At 39.0% G+C, this 13,097-nt stretch overlaps 5 protein-coding genes across 8 annotated transcripts; 2 read left to right on the top strand and 3 right to left on the bottom strand.

The window, feature by feature from the left end:
• Window positions 1-338: 338 nt before the first annotated feature.
• On the bottom strand, window positions 339-3,239 carry LOC129792060 (kelch domain-containing protein 10 homolog). Its single transcript, XM_055830770.1, has 3 exons — window positions 2,470-3,239; window positions 2,186-2,391; window positions 339-1,267 (listed from the first exon to the last, which is right to left on the bottom strand). The coding sequence occupies exons 1-3, from the start codon at window positions 2,854-2,856 to the stop codon at window positions 586-588; spliced, it is 1,275 nt and encodes a 424-aa protein (XP_055686745.1). The 5' UTR covers window positions 2,857-3,239; the 3' UTR covers window positions 339-585.
• Window positions 3,240-3,314: 75 nt separating this feature from the next.
• On the top strand, window positions 3,315-5,589 carry LOC129792062 (F-box only protein 28). Its single transcript, XM_055830771.1, has 4 exons — window positions 3,315-3,461; window positions 3,533-3,660; window positions 3,728-4,250; window positions 4,320-5,589. Exons 1-4 carry the CDS (start codon window positions 3,378-3,380, stop codon window positions 4,602-4,604), a joined length of 1,020 nt encoding a protein of 339 aa, XP_055686746.1. The 5' UTR covers window positions 3,315-3,377; the 3' UTR covers window positions 4,605-5,589.
• A 1,409-nt stretch (window positions 5,590-6,998) lies between these two features.
• Window positions 6,999-7,616, bottom strand: LOC129792064 (uncharacterized). Its single transcript, XM_055830773.1, has 3 exons — window positions 7,500-7,616; window positions 7,376-7,431; window positions 6,999-7,262 (listed from the first exon to the last, which is right to left on the bottom strand). The coding sequence occupies exons 1-3, from the start codon at window positions 7,547-7,549 to the stop codon at window positions 7,117-7,119; spliced, it is 252 nt and encodes an 83-aa protein (XP_055686748.1). The 5' UTR covers window positions 7,550-7,616; the 3' UTR covers window positions 6,999-7,116.
• A 94-nt stretch (window positions 7,617-7,710) lies between these two features.
• LOC129792063 (probable prefoldin subunit 2) lies at window positions 7,711-8,541 on the top strand. The gene is made up of 2 exons (XM_055830772.1): window positions 7,711-8,016; window positions 8,100-8,541. Exons 1-2 carry the CDS (start codon window positions 7,817-7,819, stop codon window positions 8,410-8,412), a joined length of 513 nt encoding a protein of 170 aa, XP_055686747.1. The 5' UTR covers window positions 7,711-7,816; the 3' UTR covers window positions 8,413-8,541.
• LOC129792059 (molybdenum cofactor biosynthesis protein 1) lies at window positions 8,512-12,637 on the bottom strand. 4 transcript variants are annotated; one of them, XR_008750776.1, is made up of 5 exons: window positions 12,402-12,637; window positions 11,404-12,222; window positions 11,201-11,321; window positions 9,672-9,893; window positions 8,512-9,622 (listed from the first exon to the last, which is right to left on the bottom strand). XR_008750776.1 is itself a non-coding variant. In XM_055830767.1 (4 exons), the coding sequence occupies exons 1-4, from the start codon at window positions 12,495-12,497 to the stop codon at window positions 8,933-8,935; spliced, it is 1,707 nt and encodes a 568-aa protein (XP_055686742.1). In that variant the 5' UTR covers window positions 12,498-12,634; the 3' UTR covers window positions 8,512-8,932. The 4 variants fall into 4 exon arrangements, 3 of the variants coding, with proteins under 3 accessions (XP_055686742.1, XP_055686743.1, XP_055686744.1); XM_055830767.1 differs by lacking the exon at window positions 9,672-9,893 and having other exon boundaries at window positions 8,512-9,600; window positions 11,404-12,225; window positions 12,402-12,634; XM_055830768.1 differs by lacking the exon at window positions 9,672-9,893 and having other exon boundaries at window positions 8,512-9,600; window positions 12,402-12,634.
• Between the last annotated feature and the right edge of the window lie 460 nt (window positions 12,638-13,097).

Below are 13,097 nucleotides of genomic sequence, written 5' to 3'. Positions count from 1 at the left end.
ACAATCCGGCGGGGATTTTCTTTGACAGTTCGCGGTTTTTTTTCCACGCAAATTATTAATAAAGAAAATAATGCAAAATTCATTTAAAAATGTGCTAATTCTTTTCTTCGAAAGAATCACAGCTAAAAAACTAGAGTGAATTTCGAGGAATTTTTCAAAGTATTTTTTATGAAGAAAATCCTACAAAATTGCACTGAAATTGCCCATAAGAAAAATATTCTATGTTTTGCAACGATGGTGGTGCCCTCTTTGAGATCTATTATTGGCGGCAAAAACGCACCATAACCTCATTCTTTAAACTTGAAAAAAATTTTTCCGAAGAAAATAATTTTAATCTCTTTTCAAATCAATATATTTTTATTTTTCACAATCTAATCGATTTTTTTATTAACTTTTCTTCGCTAACAAGTCCAAGAAGACCTGAGAAAACTATATTGAATTTATAAGCAAAATTCACAATGATTCAGCGGGGAGAGATAAAATTGATTCAAGATTTTTTTTTACATACTTAATATTTTTGTTAGAGATTGATGAAACTAAAAGGACAGCCCTTTGAAAAAAAAAGAATAAACTGCAAAAAGAGAATCAATTGATGCTCTTTGTCGTGAGTCTATCGACAAATGGCGGAGGAACACCGAGCTTTAGGAGATCCTTCGGGGAGGATTCCTTGAGATGCGGTGCATAGAAATTGAGCGCCTCAATGCACATCTCCGATAATTTGGGTATTGTCATCCAAATCTTGTACATATTGCTAATTCTCTTGATGGAATTCGTGATGGCATTGCACGTGATACCCCCGTAGATGTACACGCAGCCCCCGCGTGTCACGGTGGCGTCGTGAAAGAAGAGTGGCCGGAACGTGCACACCTTGCTGAAGCATCGCCACTCGAAGGTGCGCAAATTCAACTTCCAAATATCATTGTGATAGCACGTATCGTAGCCCCCAATGATGACAACAGATGGTCCCTCAGCTGATTCAATTTGCACACACGAATGGCATTTGCGCGCCTCCGGAAAGGCCGGCTTGTTGTCACGCAGCGTAAACGTCGGATCGGGCTTTGTCTGCACCACACTCCACGCATTCTTCTTGAGATCAAAGGCAGGTATCTGGGAGAGTGTGAAGGCCACTGAAGATGTTCCACCACCCAAAATATAAATCTTCTCCCCATCATACGCCAATTCGTGCCTATACCTCCCCGAGGGGTCTCTCTCATTATTTTCATCACAGTGATAGACGAGCTCCCACTCGTGCGTCATCAAGTTTAATCTACACGTAAAGAAAAATTTAATTAATTCAAATATTAATTTGTAGGGGAGACCGGGGCTAATAAAGTCACTTAAGGGTTTGGAAAAAGCCTAAAATATCATATTTCCTAGCTAGATAGAACAAAATGATCTGAGAAAGAGTTGTAGGGCAGTAAATTTCCTAAAGAAATGGGCTATACATTTCGTTTTATCTATTTGGGAAATATGATATTTTGAGCTTTTTCTAAACCCTTAAGTGACTTTTTTAACCCCGGTCTCCCCTACCCGAATTTTATGAAGAATAATAAAAAAAATGTTTTGGAAGAAAAAATAGTCAAATAAAAAATAATTTTTTTATCATTTAATTGCGCAATATTTGATTATTAAATACTCTTGATTGCTGATATTAATTATTTTCCAATATCTCGCGAATAATAATCGATAAAAGGTAATTTTGTTAAGTAATTTATCAATCAATGGGCTATAAAAATTAAACAAAAAAAATCCAGATAAAATATTACGTGAGGAATTGAAATAAAGCAACAAAATTCGCAAAATTAAATGACAATGAGATTTTTTTCTTATCAATGTGGAGCGTGGGAAAGTCATGGAGAGATAGAGAAAAAAATACTCTAAAAAAGAGGTTCAGATTTAGGCTGTTTTCCCCTAAATTATAAGCTTTTTATGGGATCTTTTAAAAAACGGATTTTCGGTCTTACTCTCGGCTAATTAATTTTTATTTCTGGCCAACGTTTCGGACTATTTTAGTCCTTCCTCAGGACAATCAATGGACAAAATTAACCACGTCAAGAAATAATCAAAAATCACTACATCCACAACACAACTTTCTTTATCTCCTCTCATTGGTGGCCAATCTGTATGTACTCAGATGTACTTTTTAGCTTCGATTTTTCTTAAAGATTTCCCCTGATTTGCTTACCTGTGAACATCACAGGAGTAGTCATATCCTGTTGTACCCCCTATTACGTACAGATACTCCTCATGAACCACCATAGCTTGTCCGTACATCTCCTGCGGGGGTGTACCGCGTGTCTCCACTGTGGCCAACTTCTTGCTGATCGTATTGAAGATGTGGAGTTTATTGGAGCAACGTGTGCCAAAGGGATAACAGGTTCCACCAAAAATCTACCCGCAAAAAAGCCAACAAAAGGATATTTTATAAACTCCTGAAGATTCTTTCCTAAAACTGACCAAAGAACTCACCAAGATTGAATTTCCAAGCATAAGCATTGCATGCGAAGCAAGTTCTTCGGGCATTTCTTCTCCTGGCCCAAAGATCAGCTCCCACTCGCGGGAGAGTGTGTCATAGCGCCAGAGCTCTTGGAACAGTGACACATCCCTGATCACACCCGTATTCGACGGGATGTTCGGATTGAAGCCCCCAAAGCAGTAAATACTGCGCTCCGTGCATACAATCCGGTGCCCACTGCGTGGTTTGGGTGCAACCCCAAAGGCATACTGAATCCGGTTAATTTGGTATGGCCGGAAGCTGTACATCCTCCTACGTCTCATCATCCTGCTGAGTGTGTCAATCACTTGAAATGCGTTTCCAAACCAAACTACAACAATTAGCAGGATATAAATTAGCATAATTTCCCGGCAAACATTTCGGAAGGAATTTTCGCCGTCCGCGTGGTCCGAAAGATAACAAAACAATCCAAAATTCCACGAAAAATATTAATTCTTTTCCTGCTGTGCGCTAGGAAGTCCACCAGAGAAGTTTCGAAAAAAATCCGCTGCAACTTATGGCGCTGTTACCTTCGCACGTCACTGGATTTTACGAAAATTTTTCACAAATTATTGGATTTTCTTTGCTTGTATTTCCTATTCAGTGCTTCCACTGGCTAATAAAAAGTTCAGAAAATAAAATAAACCAAAGTTTGCACAAAAAACCCTCAAAAATGGGAATTTCTCAAAAAATAAAATTCAAATTGGCAGCGGAACAAACTGTCATAATCAGCTGTTCCGCTTTCACATTATTTCCGCCAATTGTGCCATCTACAGGAAATTACAAGAAAAACCGTAAAGTTCTGGAAATTTTGCAAGAAGAAAATTCAATTCAGTGGAATAAATCCTTCATCTGAAAATCCCGAAGCAGCATAGGTGGAAAGATGAATATCCTCCATCTTCCGGATTGTATGATTGCGCAAATATTTGAGCATTTGGCCTACGATGAAGTAGCCAAGAAGCGTCTGGTAAGTTCTTTGTGCGTCATTCCTTGAGATTTTTCTTCTAACTTTTTTTTCGTTGTTGTTTTTCCCCGTAGGTTTGTAAGAGAATCGACGCAATATGCCAGAGAATCCTCAATCGGGGCTTTATGAAGATGATCCGATTGCACGGGATTAATATGAAGAAGATTAAATCGAAACTTCCACGAAGGGAATCGGAGAGAAGGTGATGATTGTTGACCTTCATTTTCTGCGCAAAACTCATGCAAAATTGTTTGTTTTTTCGGGTACAGGAATCATCCTCTGTCACGTCATGCAGACATCCTAACGTGCATTGAGACACGCATTTCTATGCTAACGATGACCTATGGGAAGTACATTGAGGCCAAGTTGTGCTGCTTCATTCCGGGAAAGGTGGTGGATGAGGTGTTGCGTTTGTTGCGCCTTGTGCAGGAGACAACCCTTCAGGTGCGCAGTCATGAGATTCTTCAGGAGCTCCGGGATATCTCCTCCATGGCAATTGAGCATTTCGATGAGAAGATATCTCTGGCACTGAAGAAGGCTTTCATTGAGACGACAAAACAACGACTCCCGCCCACGACGTCTTTTACGCAAATTCTCACAGATTCCGTCCTCGTGACGGACTTCAATACAGCCCGTCCCAGTGGGGATACCCCAACAGCCACATGCACAGGGCGCAATAGGCAGGATTGCTCCACATCACGGAGGAATCGTCTGTCCATTGTGAAGATTGACAAAGCAATGGCCAAGACAACGGCAAAGGTTAATCGTTTGGTTCAGCTTCAGAATAAACAGGTGAGATTTCTATGCCTCCACAAATGATCCCTTTTCCTGAAGGAGAAGATGTGATTTTTGTTCTTCCAGGTGCGTCAGTTGCGTGTCTACGGGAACACCGTGGCAGAGATGAAGACACAAATAGCTGACCTGAGGCGACGTCTCGATGAATCCGAGGCAAAGAACCGCGAAATCTCGGCCAATATCAGCCAGATTAAGGACACAACAGGGCAAATCCCCCAGGGGGCTCCCATTCGGACGTCTCACATTAAGCCACGCATGGCTACAATTATCCTGAAGCGTCGTATCTCCGGCAGCGCATCCCACGAACCCGAAGACACCGGCGAAAGCTCAAAGAAGCCTCGCTCGGAGTAGGAGCTGCGCTACATCGCCCCTAATGCAATCACTCCATTTTTTTAATCTGCGGGGTATCTCATTACACAGACTGAGATACATTTTTTTCTTTATTACATCAGTGGTGCATTCAGATCTTTTTTTACTGAATTTTCATTTTTTTTTTTAATTATGAGATCCCGTAGCGGCAACTGCCATGAGTATTTGAAGAAGAGAAAAGAAATTGAAAGAAAAAATACCAATTAACTTATATAAAGAAATCTACCTTTAAAATAACCAGAAATTCTCTATTATTTACTATTTTATTTACCTACTTTTAACTAAAATGTAATATATTAATTATAATGAAAAAATAACCCTTTGATGTCTGATAGCTGAAGCTATAAAAATGAATTTATATAAAACTAATAATATTTAAAGTTTAAAATATGAATTTCAGCTTCAATGTTGGTGCAAAAGGCAGCAGCAAATCCGATAAAATTAGCACTAAAATGCTGGATTTCTCTCATAATTCTTATGCTTTTAGAAACTCCTTAAACTGAGAGCGAAAAACTGTTTAGCCGTAAGATTTTTATCTTTTTTCTTCACTTTTTCAAAGATTTCTTTAAGTTTTTTAGAAGTCTAACCAATATCTCAGTTAGTAAAGAAACTCAAAAGCTGCTTTTTTGTTAACCAACTTGGGCACAAACCTACTACATCCTAAATAGTTTATAGAGACACATTAGATTTTTAGTTAATGATTTTGTATCAAAAATTACCCTAAAAAGATCCATTTCAGTTGAAGTCTAAAACAATCTGAGAATCTAACTTTTAAACTTATATTAAAAATCCCTTTAAAACCCGAAGAGCTGTGCTACGAAAAAAGTTTTCTTGGAGATAAATTGATAAAATTAAAATCCTTATTTATCTATTGAATGATTCTCAGACTTTTAGGCTGATTAATTGTAAACTGTGAATAAGAAAATTCTTGTTGGATCAGAAATAAAATTATGAAATCATGAAAAAATAGTTTTTTTTTACCTGAAGAAGGAGATAAAATTAATCATCGAAATGTCAGAAGCTTTTCATTTCAAAAATTTCAAAACTCTTTAACAAAACCGTTTCACGCTCTTAGTACTGATTTCCTAAAGATTAGTTTAATTCTTTTCTATAAAGTCTTTCAGACTGAGAACTGATAATCTCAATTTGTCATCAAAGGGTTAAAAGCCCCCGAAAAGCTTCCAAAAATCAAAGAAATAATTCAAGAAAAACAAGAAAAGATTCTCAGGAGGTCGCAAAACAAAAAAGCAACAGAAGTACCCACAACCCAACAATCATTAGCCCTTTAAGAGCATTAACACTCGGAGGACTTTACTGGTAATTGGTACCAATTGAAACCTTAAAATCGTCACAGAATAAAATCTATTGGACTTATCTCGATGAATTTAGCATCTATGTGTAGGGAATTTTAATTACTTTAAGATAGCAGAAAGAAAATCTCGAGAAAAGTCTTTTCTTTGGAAGATAATTGAGGTCAAAGTCAGAATCCAACGCGGAGGATCAAATTGGTAATAACTACCAGTCAAAATCCCATACATTTTTGCCGTGGTTTTGAGGTTATGTTTCCCCATATTTCCCAAATAAAGTACTCTTGTTCACTTTTCCTCGGCAAAAATCATTAATGAGGACTAATTTTATTGCCGGAAGTGACTAAAAAGTTACTTGATGAATCAAAGTTTGTGATGATTTAGGCGCAATAATAATAATAGGCAAAATTGTAGCTAAAAAAGTCGTTTGAATTGACAATTTTGCATCGATTCTACGCAATTTTTTTTCAGTGACGATTTTCTAAATTAAATATTTAGTAATTAGGTGTAGGAATGCTTGAAGGAGATTGAGAATTAGTGAAACTTTCGATCCTTGTTCAATAAACTGATTAATAATTAATTATTGAGCATATTTTATCAACTAGTACTTATTACCAATTTAATCCTCCGCGTTGTGCCAAATGTTGGGTCCTCCAAGTGTTAAAGAAGCTTCTAAAACCTCCAAAATTCTAAGAATTTTACATTTTAAAAAAAACTTAAAAAAAATTAAAATCAAACAAATTATATTAAAAAAAATTCCCAAAAGGTCTCAAAGCAACAAACAACCCGGCAAATGATTAGCCCTTTAAGGGAACAGAGACGGTCATAACGCGTGCTGTGGGTCAGTGAGAATGTGGGAATTCAGCTTGAATAATGCATGAGCTTACACGGGTCTTATCGAACGCAATTGGCGCGCAAGATAGAGAGGGGATTGCAGACACCGAGCATGGAATCACAGCCGGTAATCCTCAAACACCTTTAACATTGTGATTGATGACTTTTGCTTATCAGCAGCGCGGATTGCTGGCAAAAGCCGCTTTGAGCGCCGGATAGTCTATATGGGAGGCTCTTAATTTATCTCGTGCTTTATTCACCTTATTTCTCATCTCTCAAATTAAATGTTGTGGAGCTGCATGGTGGCGTCGCGAGAGTATGTCGTCGTGAGAATTTACCTGGCTGGGACAAGTTCAAAAGGGAGGCGCCGTGAGAGATTCCCGACTTGTTGAGGGTTCGTCGCCCCAAAAGAGTGCTGCTGTGAGGTGGGTGGTGAAGGCTAGGATGACTTTGTAGTTAAAATACCAGAAGGCTAGAAAGAGAACAACAAACAGGCAGTCTGGGAACAGGTGAAAATGAGGGCGTTTAGGAAAAAAAACCACACAACCGGAACGAATTGCAAATCGCATGATCTTTGTGCGAATTTTCTTTTTTTTTTTTGTAAAAGGATACTGATTGTGATTCTTTCCCATTTCTCCACCATGTACATCTCTGTCACGAGGGTCCATCTGTGTGGGAAATAAATGGGGAATTAATGGTAATTTCCTGGACAGAAAAATAAGGAGAAAAAACTCACCGGAACCACCAGTAATTTATAAATTTCCAAATGCCCGAAATTGCCTCCATTTTACCACTCTTTTTATCCTTCTTGCACCACCTGCACAGTCAGAGGCACTTGAAGCTATCTGCTGAGCGTATTTTACAGCCCACGACGACTTCTAGAAGCGATCAGATAGTAAATTAACAATTAAAATTTTCTCGTAAGATATGCGATTTCCGCTCCACTAAACAAACACAATTTTGCCAATTTTTCTCCAAAGAGGCGCTACCGGAAAACTCCCTCACCTTTCCACGGATGCGTCTTGCGACATTCCCGGGGAATGTTTTTAGTGCATGATTTTAGTGGGTGCTAAGACGGAAAATTTTGTGTTTTCTTTTTTCGGTGTGAAAATGGCAAGTGAATCGTCAAAAAAACCCGCAACAAAGGCCAAGACAGCCGAAGAGGTCTTTGCGGAATTCCAGAGACTCCGCAATGAACAGAGAGTCTTGGCAAATAGAATAGCTGAATATGAAATGGATCTCAAGGAGCACAGGTGCGTACATAACCTCAATGTTTGAACACATTTTCCTTCAGGAGCCTCTCCGCGGGTTCTCATGGCATCCTTGTGCTTTTCAGGACAGTCATTGATACCCTAAAGACGGTAGACGAGAGTCGAAAGTGCTTCCGGTTGATTGGGGGTGTCCTGTGTGAGGGTACAGTGAAGGCTGTCCTGCCCCAACTGACGGATAGCAAGGAACACCTTGAGAAGCTCATTGAGACAGTCACGGGGCAACTGACCAAGAAGGGGCAGGAGATTAATGACTTCAAGCAGGAGAATAATATACGAATTGGCACACCTGGTAGTGCCACAGCACCCCCAGAGGAGGCAGATGCAAAACCCGATGATAGCCAGCAGCAGAGCAGGAATGTTCTTGTGGTGAACAATTGATCCTCTGTGTAATTTACCAACTCATTTACCTCCTTTGTACGGATATTTTATCATCTTTTTTTCTTGGCTTATCTCACACACGCATTAAACATCAAGCTCTTTTCGAGTAAATGATAAAAAATAGTTTAATTTCTTTCTTGTTTCCCTTTTCTCAGGTGAGTAACAATATATAAGAATATAAAAAGTTTTTTTTTCTTGTAAAAAAGAAGAGTGCTTGAGCTGAAAATTAGCACGTTTGTGACATTCTTCTGTAAAAAGAGATTTGGTCGTTTTGGTGTAAGAGTAGCACAATTTCAGGTCAGGAAGTGAGAAGAAAATGTCCGGAACGTGCTAAATTTCATCAATTTTGTGCCCATAAAAGGCTGCAAGAGCAACAAGAGTTAAAAAGCTGCTGGGAATGCAGAGGGTAACCATCACAGTGATTAAAGCATACGTGGGGGGAGCAGCAGGAAGCAAGGAAATGCGCGGGGGTGGGTGGAAGACACAATGCATAGAGTGGACAAAGCAGGAGAAGAAGCGACTAGATGGGTGTTGGATAGAAACGTTCATCTTTCTCCTCAGCCGGGCTACGATTGTATTTGAGTGTGATCGTCTTGAGTTCCTCCTTTGGCTCCTCACGACGTGCAAAGTCACTCTTCCCCCCAGATTTAGCCACCAGCATCACATCCCGGATAACAATATCGTGCGACACAGCTTTGCACATGTCGTAGATTGTGAGTGCAGCCACTGTGACAGCCGTGAGGGCTTCCATCTCCACTCCAGTCTTCCCGTCGCAGCGCACAAGAGACTCCACAATCACCTCATTTGTCTGCGTATTGAGCTTCGTGGTGACATCCACGAGACTCAGTGGAATGTTGTGGCAGAGCGGAATGATCTCCGATGTGCGCTTCGATGCGAGAATTGCAGCAATCTTCGACACCGACAGCACGTCCCCTTTGCGAATTTCATTGCTCCGGATGAGATGAGCAATTTGCGGGCCAACCGCCACAACAGCTCGTGCTCGTGCCTCACGCTGACTCACATTCTTCCCACTCACATCGACCATTTTGGCCTTCCCCTCGGGTGTCACGTGCGACAAGCTTCCAGTGGACATGAAGCGTAGCCCATGAACATTCACCCGCTGAACTGCCAGGAGATCTCGCACCATCCCATCCAGCTGTGGTGCTCCCCTTGGTGCCATGGGAAAATCTGCAATTACACCCACGCACAGCTTCAATTCCATCTCGCAGAAATTAACCACACAGAAAAAAAACACCAACCTCAAGCAATTTCTCATCTCTTTTCACTTTTTTTTTACTACTCTATTTTTCTTCTTGTTAAATTCTTTATATTTTTTTTTTTTGTTCTTTCTCTTTGTGTTCTATTTGGCAAGAAAATTGTCTCACAATGTTTAAGAAATAAAATTCTATTATTTGTGAGGATTTGTCATCCTCCTATTAGGATCATGGGTCGATTTTCCATTTTAGATAAATTCAGCATGCCTAGAAGAAGGATAGAGCAACATCCAAAGTCTCATTCGGTTATTTTAAGAGGGGGTGGGAGGATTGCTTAATTAGTTAATCTCAAAATTACTTTCTAAATCTTCTAAAAATGCAAATTTTTAGAGTTGTCTAAAAGGGCGCTTACAACTATAGTTCGGAGATTATGATTAATTTTTCAACTTAGAAATAAAATGGAAGTTTTAATAAGTTTAAAAAACTGACTAAAAATTCAGTTAAAAATGCTAATGCAAAGCCTTTTTGATTGTTTTAAGTTCTTAAAAATGTTCTAAAAGAGAATTAAAATGTAAAAAAGGATGAATGAATATCATAAAACTTATTAAAACTCGTTTGCAAAGCCTTTAAATAATTTTTTAATGTGATAAAATGACTTAAAAATGCTTCTAAAGGTTCTAAAGCAAAGCTAAAAATCAATTTTTTATATGTCATAGAAATGCATAAAATTGTTAAAAGAATCGCCATTAAAAGGGATTTAAAAAGGATCAAAAACTTAAAAATAGGAGAATTTCAAATACTTGCAGTCCCTCAATTCCCAGAAGAAAGATTCTAAAAGTCCCATAAATTGTTGAAATTCTTTTTGTGTTAAAAGGAAATAAGGAATTTTATTCATAAATTCTCATAAATCTTTTAAAAGAAAGAGCAAAAACTCTTCAAATTCAAAATGTTATGAAATTTCTTTAGAAAAAAAAGTACAAAAATTTTAAAAAAAAATCCGAAAAGTCCCGGAAGTCCTTCAAAGGATTTTAGAACAGTTCTATTTTTTGTACAAATACTAAAATCTTTAATTGGCCTTTAATCTTTAACACCCCTGGAAGGAGAATAATACTCCTCGAGAAACATTTTTAAAATCTTTAAAATTCACAAAAAATTATTTTAAAAAATCTTTGAGAAGTCCTGAAAATCCCTTTTATTGTGAAGTCCCTGAAGTCCTGAAAATCCCACAAATCCCGTAAATCTCATAAACCCATAAAAATTCCTAAATATCCTCTCTTTTCTCTTAAAATTCTCTTAATTTTAATCTCTTTTGAAAGTCTTTTCATTTTTTTTACAAACAAAAATGATTCTTTGAAAATATTTTAAGTTTTTTGTTTTTTAGGAAAATTAATCATAATCTCCAAACTAATATTTTTTTTTTCAATAGAAGATCAACTCTGTTTCACTCTAAGACGCAATATGGGCAGCATAGAAGCAATAAAAAATAATCTACGAAGGTCTTTCTACATAATCTGCACACATAAATCCAAGAAAAAAAAAATAAGAAAGAAATCAAGAAGAGGGATGCAACTTACCAGCATGCTGCTTCTTCTTCCTATTCACAGCTGCTGAAATCATGGCAATAAGATCACTTTCTGAGCATCCACCACGTAGGGCGTCTCTCAGGGAGATTTCAGTGTTGCCAAAGAGACAGACCTGCAAATGAGAAAAAAAAAAGATTTTTCTTGATGAATTTTAGAGGATTTTCCTTTAGCTTTAGAGGGTGGCAGGGACGCACTTTCAAATTTCCATCAGCTGTAATTCTCAGGCGATTGCACGTGCCACAGAAGTGCTCTGTCATGGATGTAATGAAGCCCACTTGGCCAGCAAATGTGGGTACTTTGAAGGCTTTTGACGTGTCATTTGGTCCATTTGGTAGGGCATGAAAGTCCGGGAATTTCTCCTTAATGCGCGTCATCATGTCCCGGAAGGAGACCATTTTGTCCGTTTCCCATTTATTCCCCGTGAAGGGCATGTACTCAATGAAGCGAACGTCAACATTGCGATCTTGTGTGAATGCCACAAAATCCACAATTTCCTCCTCATTGAGCCCCTTCATGACGACACAGTTGACTTTTGGGCGATACCCCAGCTGAATGGCCAGATCAATGCCCGCAATGACACGCTCAAAGCCCTTCCGGCGGGTGATTCGTTCAAATTTCCCCGGAATGAGGGAGTCCAGGCTGATGTTGAGCCCATCGAGGCCAGCACGTTGCAATGGCACGAGGATTCGTGTGAGAATGAGGGCATTTGTTGTGATTGACACACTCTCGAGCTGTGGGATTTTCTTCAGTCCCCCCACAATGTCCACAATGTCCTTCCGCACTGTTGGCTCTCCGCCCGTAAGGCGAATCTTCCGTACCCCCTCACGCACAAACAGCTCAGCCAATTTGAACATTTCCTCCGTGCTGAGAAGCTCCTCGCGTCGCGTCAGCTGTACCCCCTCCTCGGGCATGCAGTACTGACACCGGAGGTTGCATCGCTCCGTCAGAGAAATCCTCAAGTAGGTGTGATTCCGCCCAAATGTATCCGTCAGTGTGGGCACCTCCCGCACAGTCTGCTTCGCGCAACACAGAGAAGAGAAAAGTATCTCCCTAAATGACCTTGTGGATATTTATTTCCAAGTCATTCTCTGACCACTCAAGCAGCCAATTTGCACGGGCATAAGTGGAAAAGACAATTGACGCGCCTTCCTGGCGAGGAAGGGGACAAAAAAAATGATTCGCAATCTCTCACCTCGGATGCAACAGGTGGTGCGCCCACGAAGAGGCTCCGGCAGCTCCGTTGAATGTACCCCACAGCCCCCAGACGTGATCCCAATGGTCGGAACATCTCACAAGTAGTGTAGTGTGACTGTATCCAATCAATTGACCCACTATTCTACAGCTAAGCACTGGAAATAATTAATTTTCGGGTGAAAAATGTAGAGAGAAAAAATCAGCCCGCCTTCGTCATTCTTCGCAACAAAGGCGACAAGAATAAGAAGATTCGCCGGAATGTCGGCAAATCATCCAAATGATGATTTTTAATCATTTTTTCATGATTTTGTGATCAGTTTTCCACAATTTCTTTTCTTTTTAATCTTTTTCAGACAAATAAACCATTAAAAAATATTTAAATAGAACAACGTTGTAGGAAAATCTCTCCACAACTCTCTCATAGAAGATTTTCTTCTCTCTCAAGGAGAAAAAGGAATTTTGCATCTTTTCCATGTCCTTGAAAGGGTTGCAAAGTAATGAAACTTTTAGCCCCAGAGGCCCCAGATGGGGGTGAAAATGAAAATCGTTCAAAAAGAATGTTTTAGGACGAAAAAAATAAATTCTTTTAGAATAAAATAGTAATAAAAACTCATAAATTAATAATTAAAATCACAAGGATTTTAACAGAAAGGAGTAAAAATGAAATAAAACAAAAAAATCATAAAAAATGTTA

Source organism: Lutzomyia longipalpis, chromosome 3 (genome assembly GCF_024334085.1).
Source record: "Lutzomyia longipalpis isolate SR_M1_2022 chromosome 3, ASM2433408v1".
Taxonomy (NCBI): Eukaryota; Metazoa; Arthropoda; class Insecta; order Diptera; family Psychodidae; genus Lutzomyia; species Lutzomyia longipalpis.
The sequence above is the reverse complement of the archived record's forward strand: the minus strand, read 5'-3'. Positions and strand labels throughout refer to the sequence as shown.

Bases quoted from the DNA above. Each gene is read 5' to 3' on its own strand.
- LOC129792060 (XM_055830770.1), bottom strand. From the start codon at position 2,856: ATGCTAATTTATATCCTGCTAATTGTTGTAGTTTGGTTTGGAAACGCA. The intron at 2,392-2,469 runs GTGAGTTCTTTG...TTTTGCGGGTAG, and splicing joins TGCTTGGAAATTCAATCTTG to ATTTTTGGTGGAACCTGTTA. The intron at 1,268-2,185 runs GTAAGCAAATCA...CTTTACGTGTAG, and splicing joins TACTCCTGTGATGTTCACAG to ATTAAACTTGATGACGCACG.
- LOC129792062 (XM_055830771.1), top strand. From the start codon at position 3,378: ATGAATATCCTCCATCTTCCGGATTGTATGATTGCGCAAATATTTGAG. The intron at 3,462-3,532 runs GTAAGTTCTTTG...TTTTCCCCGTAG, and splicing joins AAGTAGCCAAGAAGCGTCTG to GTTTGTAAGAGAATCGACGC. The intron at 3,661-3,727 runs GTGATGATTGTT...TTTCGGGTACAG, and splicing joins CGAAGGGAATCGGAGAGAAG to GAATCATCCTCTGTCACGTC.
- LOC129792064 (XM_055830773.1), bottom strand. From the start codon at position 7,549: ATGGAGGCAATTTCGGGCATTTGGAAATTTATAAATTACTGGTGGTTC. The intron at 7,432-7,499 runs GTGAGTTTTTTC...TTTCCCACACAG, and splicing joins ATAAATTACTGGTGGTTCCG to ATGGACCCTCGTGACAGAGA. The intron at 7,263-7,375 runs GTATCCTTTTAC...ACCTGTTCCCAG, and splicing joins ATGGGAAAGAATCACAATCA to ACTGCCTGTTTGTTGTTCTC.
- LOC129792063 (XM_055830772.1), top strand. From the start codon at position 7,817: ATGATTTTAGTGGGTGCTAAGACGGAAAATTTTGTGTTTTCTTTTTTC. The intron at 8,017-8,099 runs GTGCGTACATAA...TGTGCTTTTCAG, and splicing joins ATGGATCTCAAGGAGCACAG to GACAGTCATTGATACCCTAA.
- LOC129792059 (XM_055830767.1), bottom strand. From the start codon at position 12,497: ATGTTCCGACCATTGGGATCACGTCTGGGGGCTGTGGGGTACATTCAA. The intron at 12,226-12,401 runs GTGAGAGATTGC...TGTTGCGCGAAG, and splicing joins CACCACCTGTTGCATCCGAG to CAGACTGTGCGGGAGGTGCC. The intron at 11,322-11,403 runs GTGCGTCCCTGC...TCTCATTTGCAG, and splicing joins CAGCTGATGGAAATTTGAAA to GTCTGTCTCTTTGGCAACAC.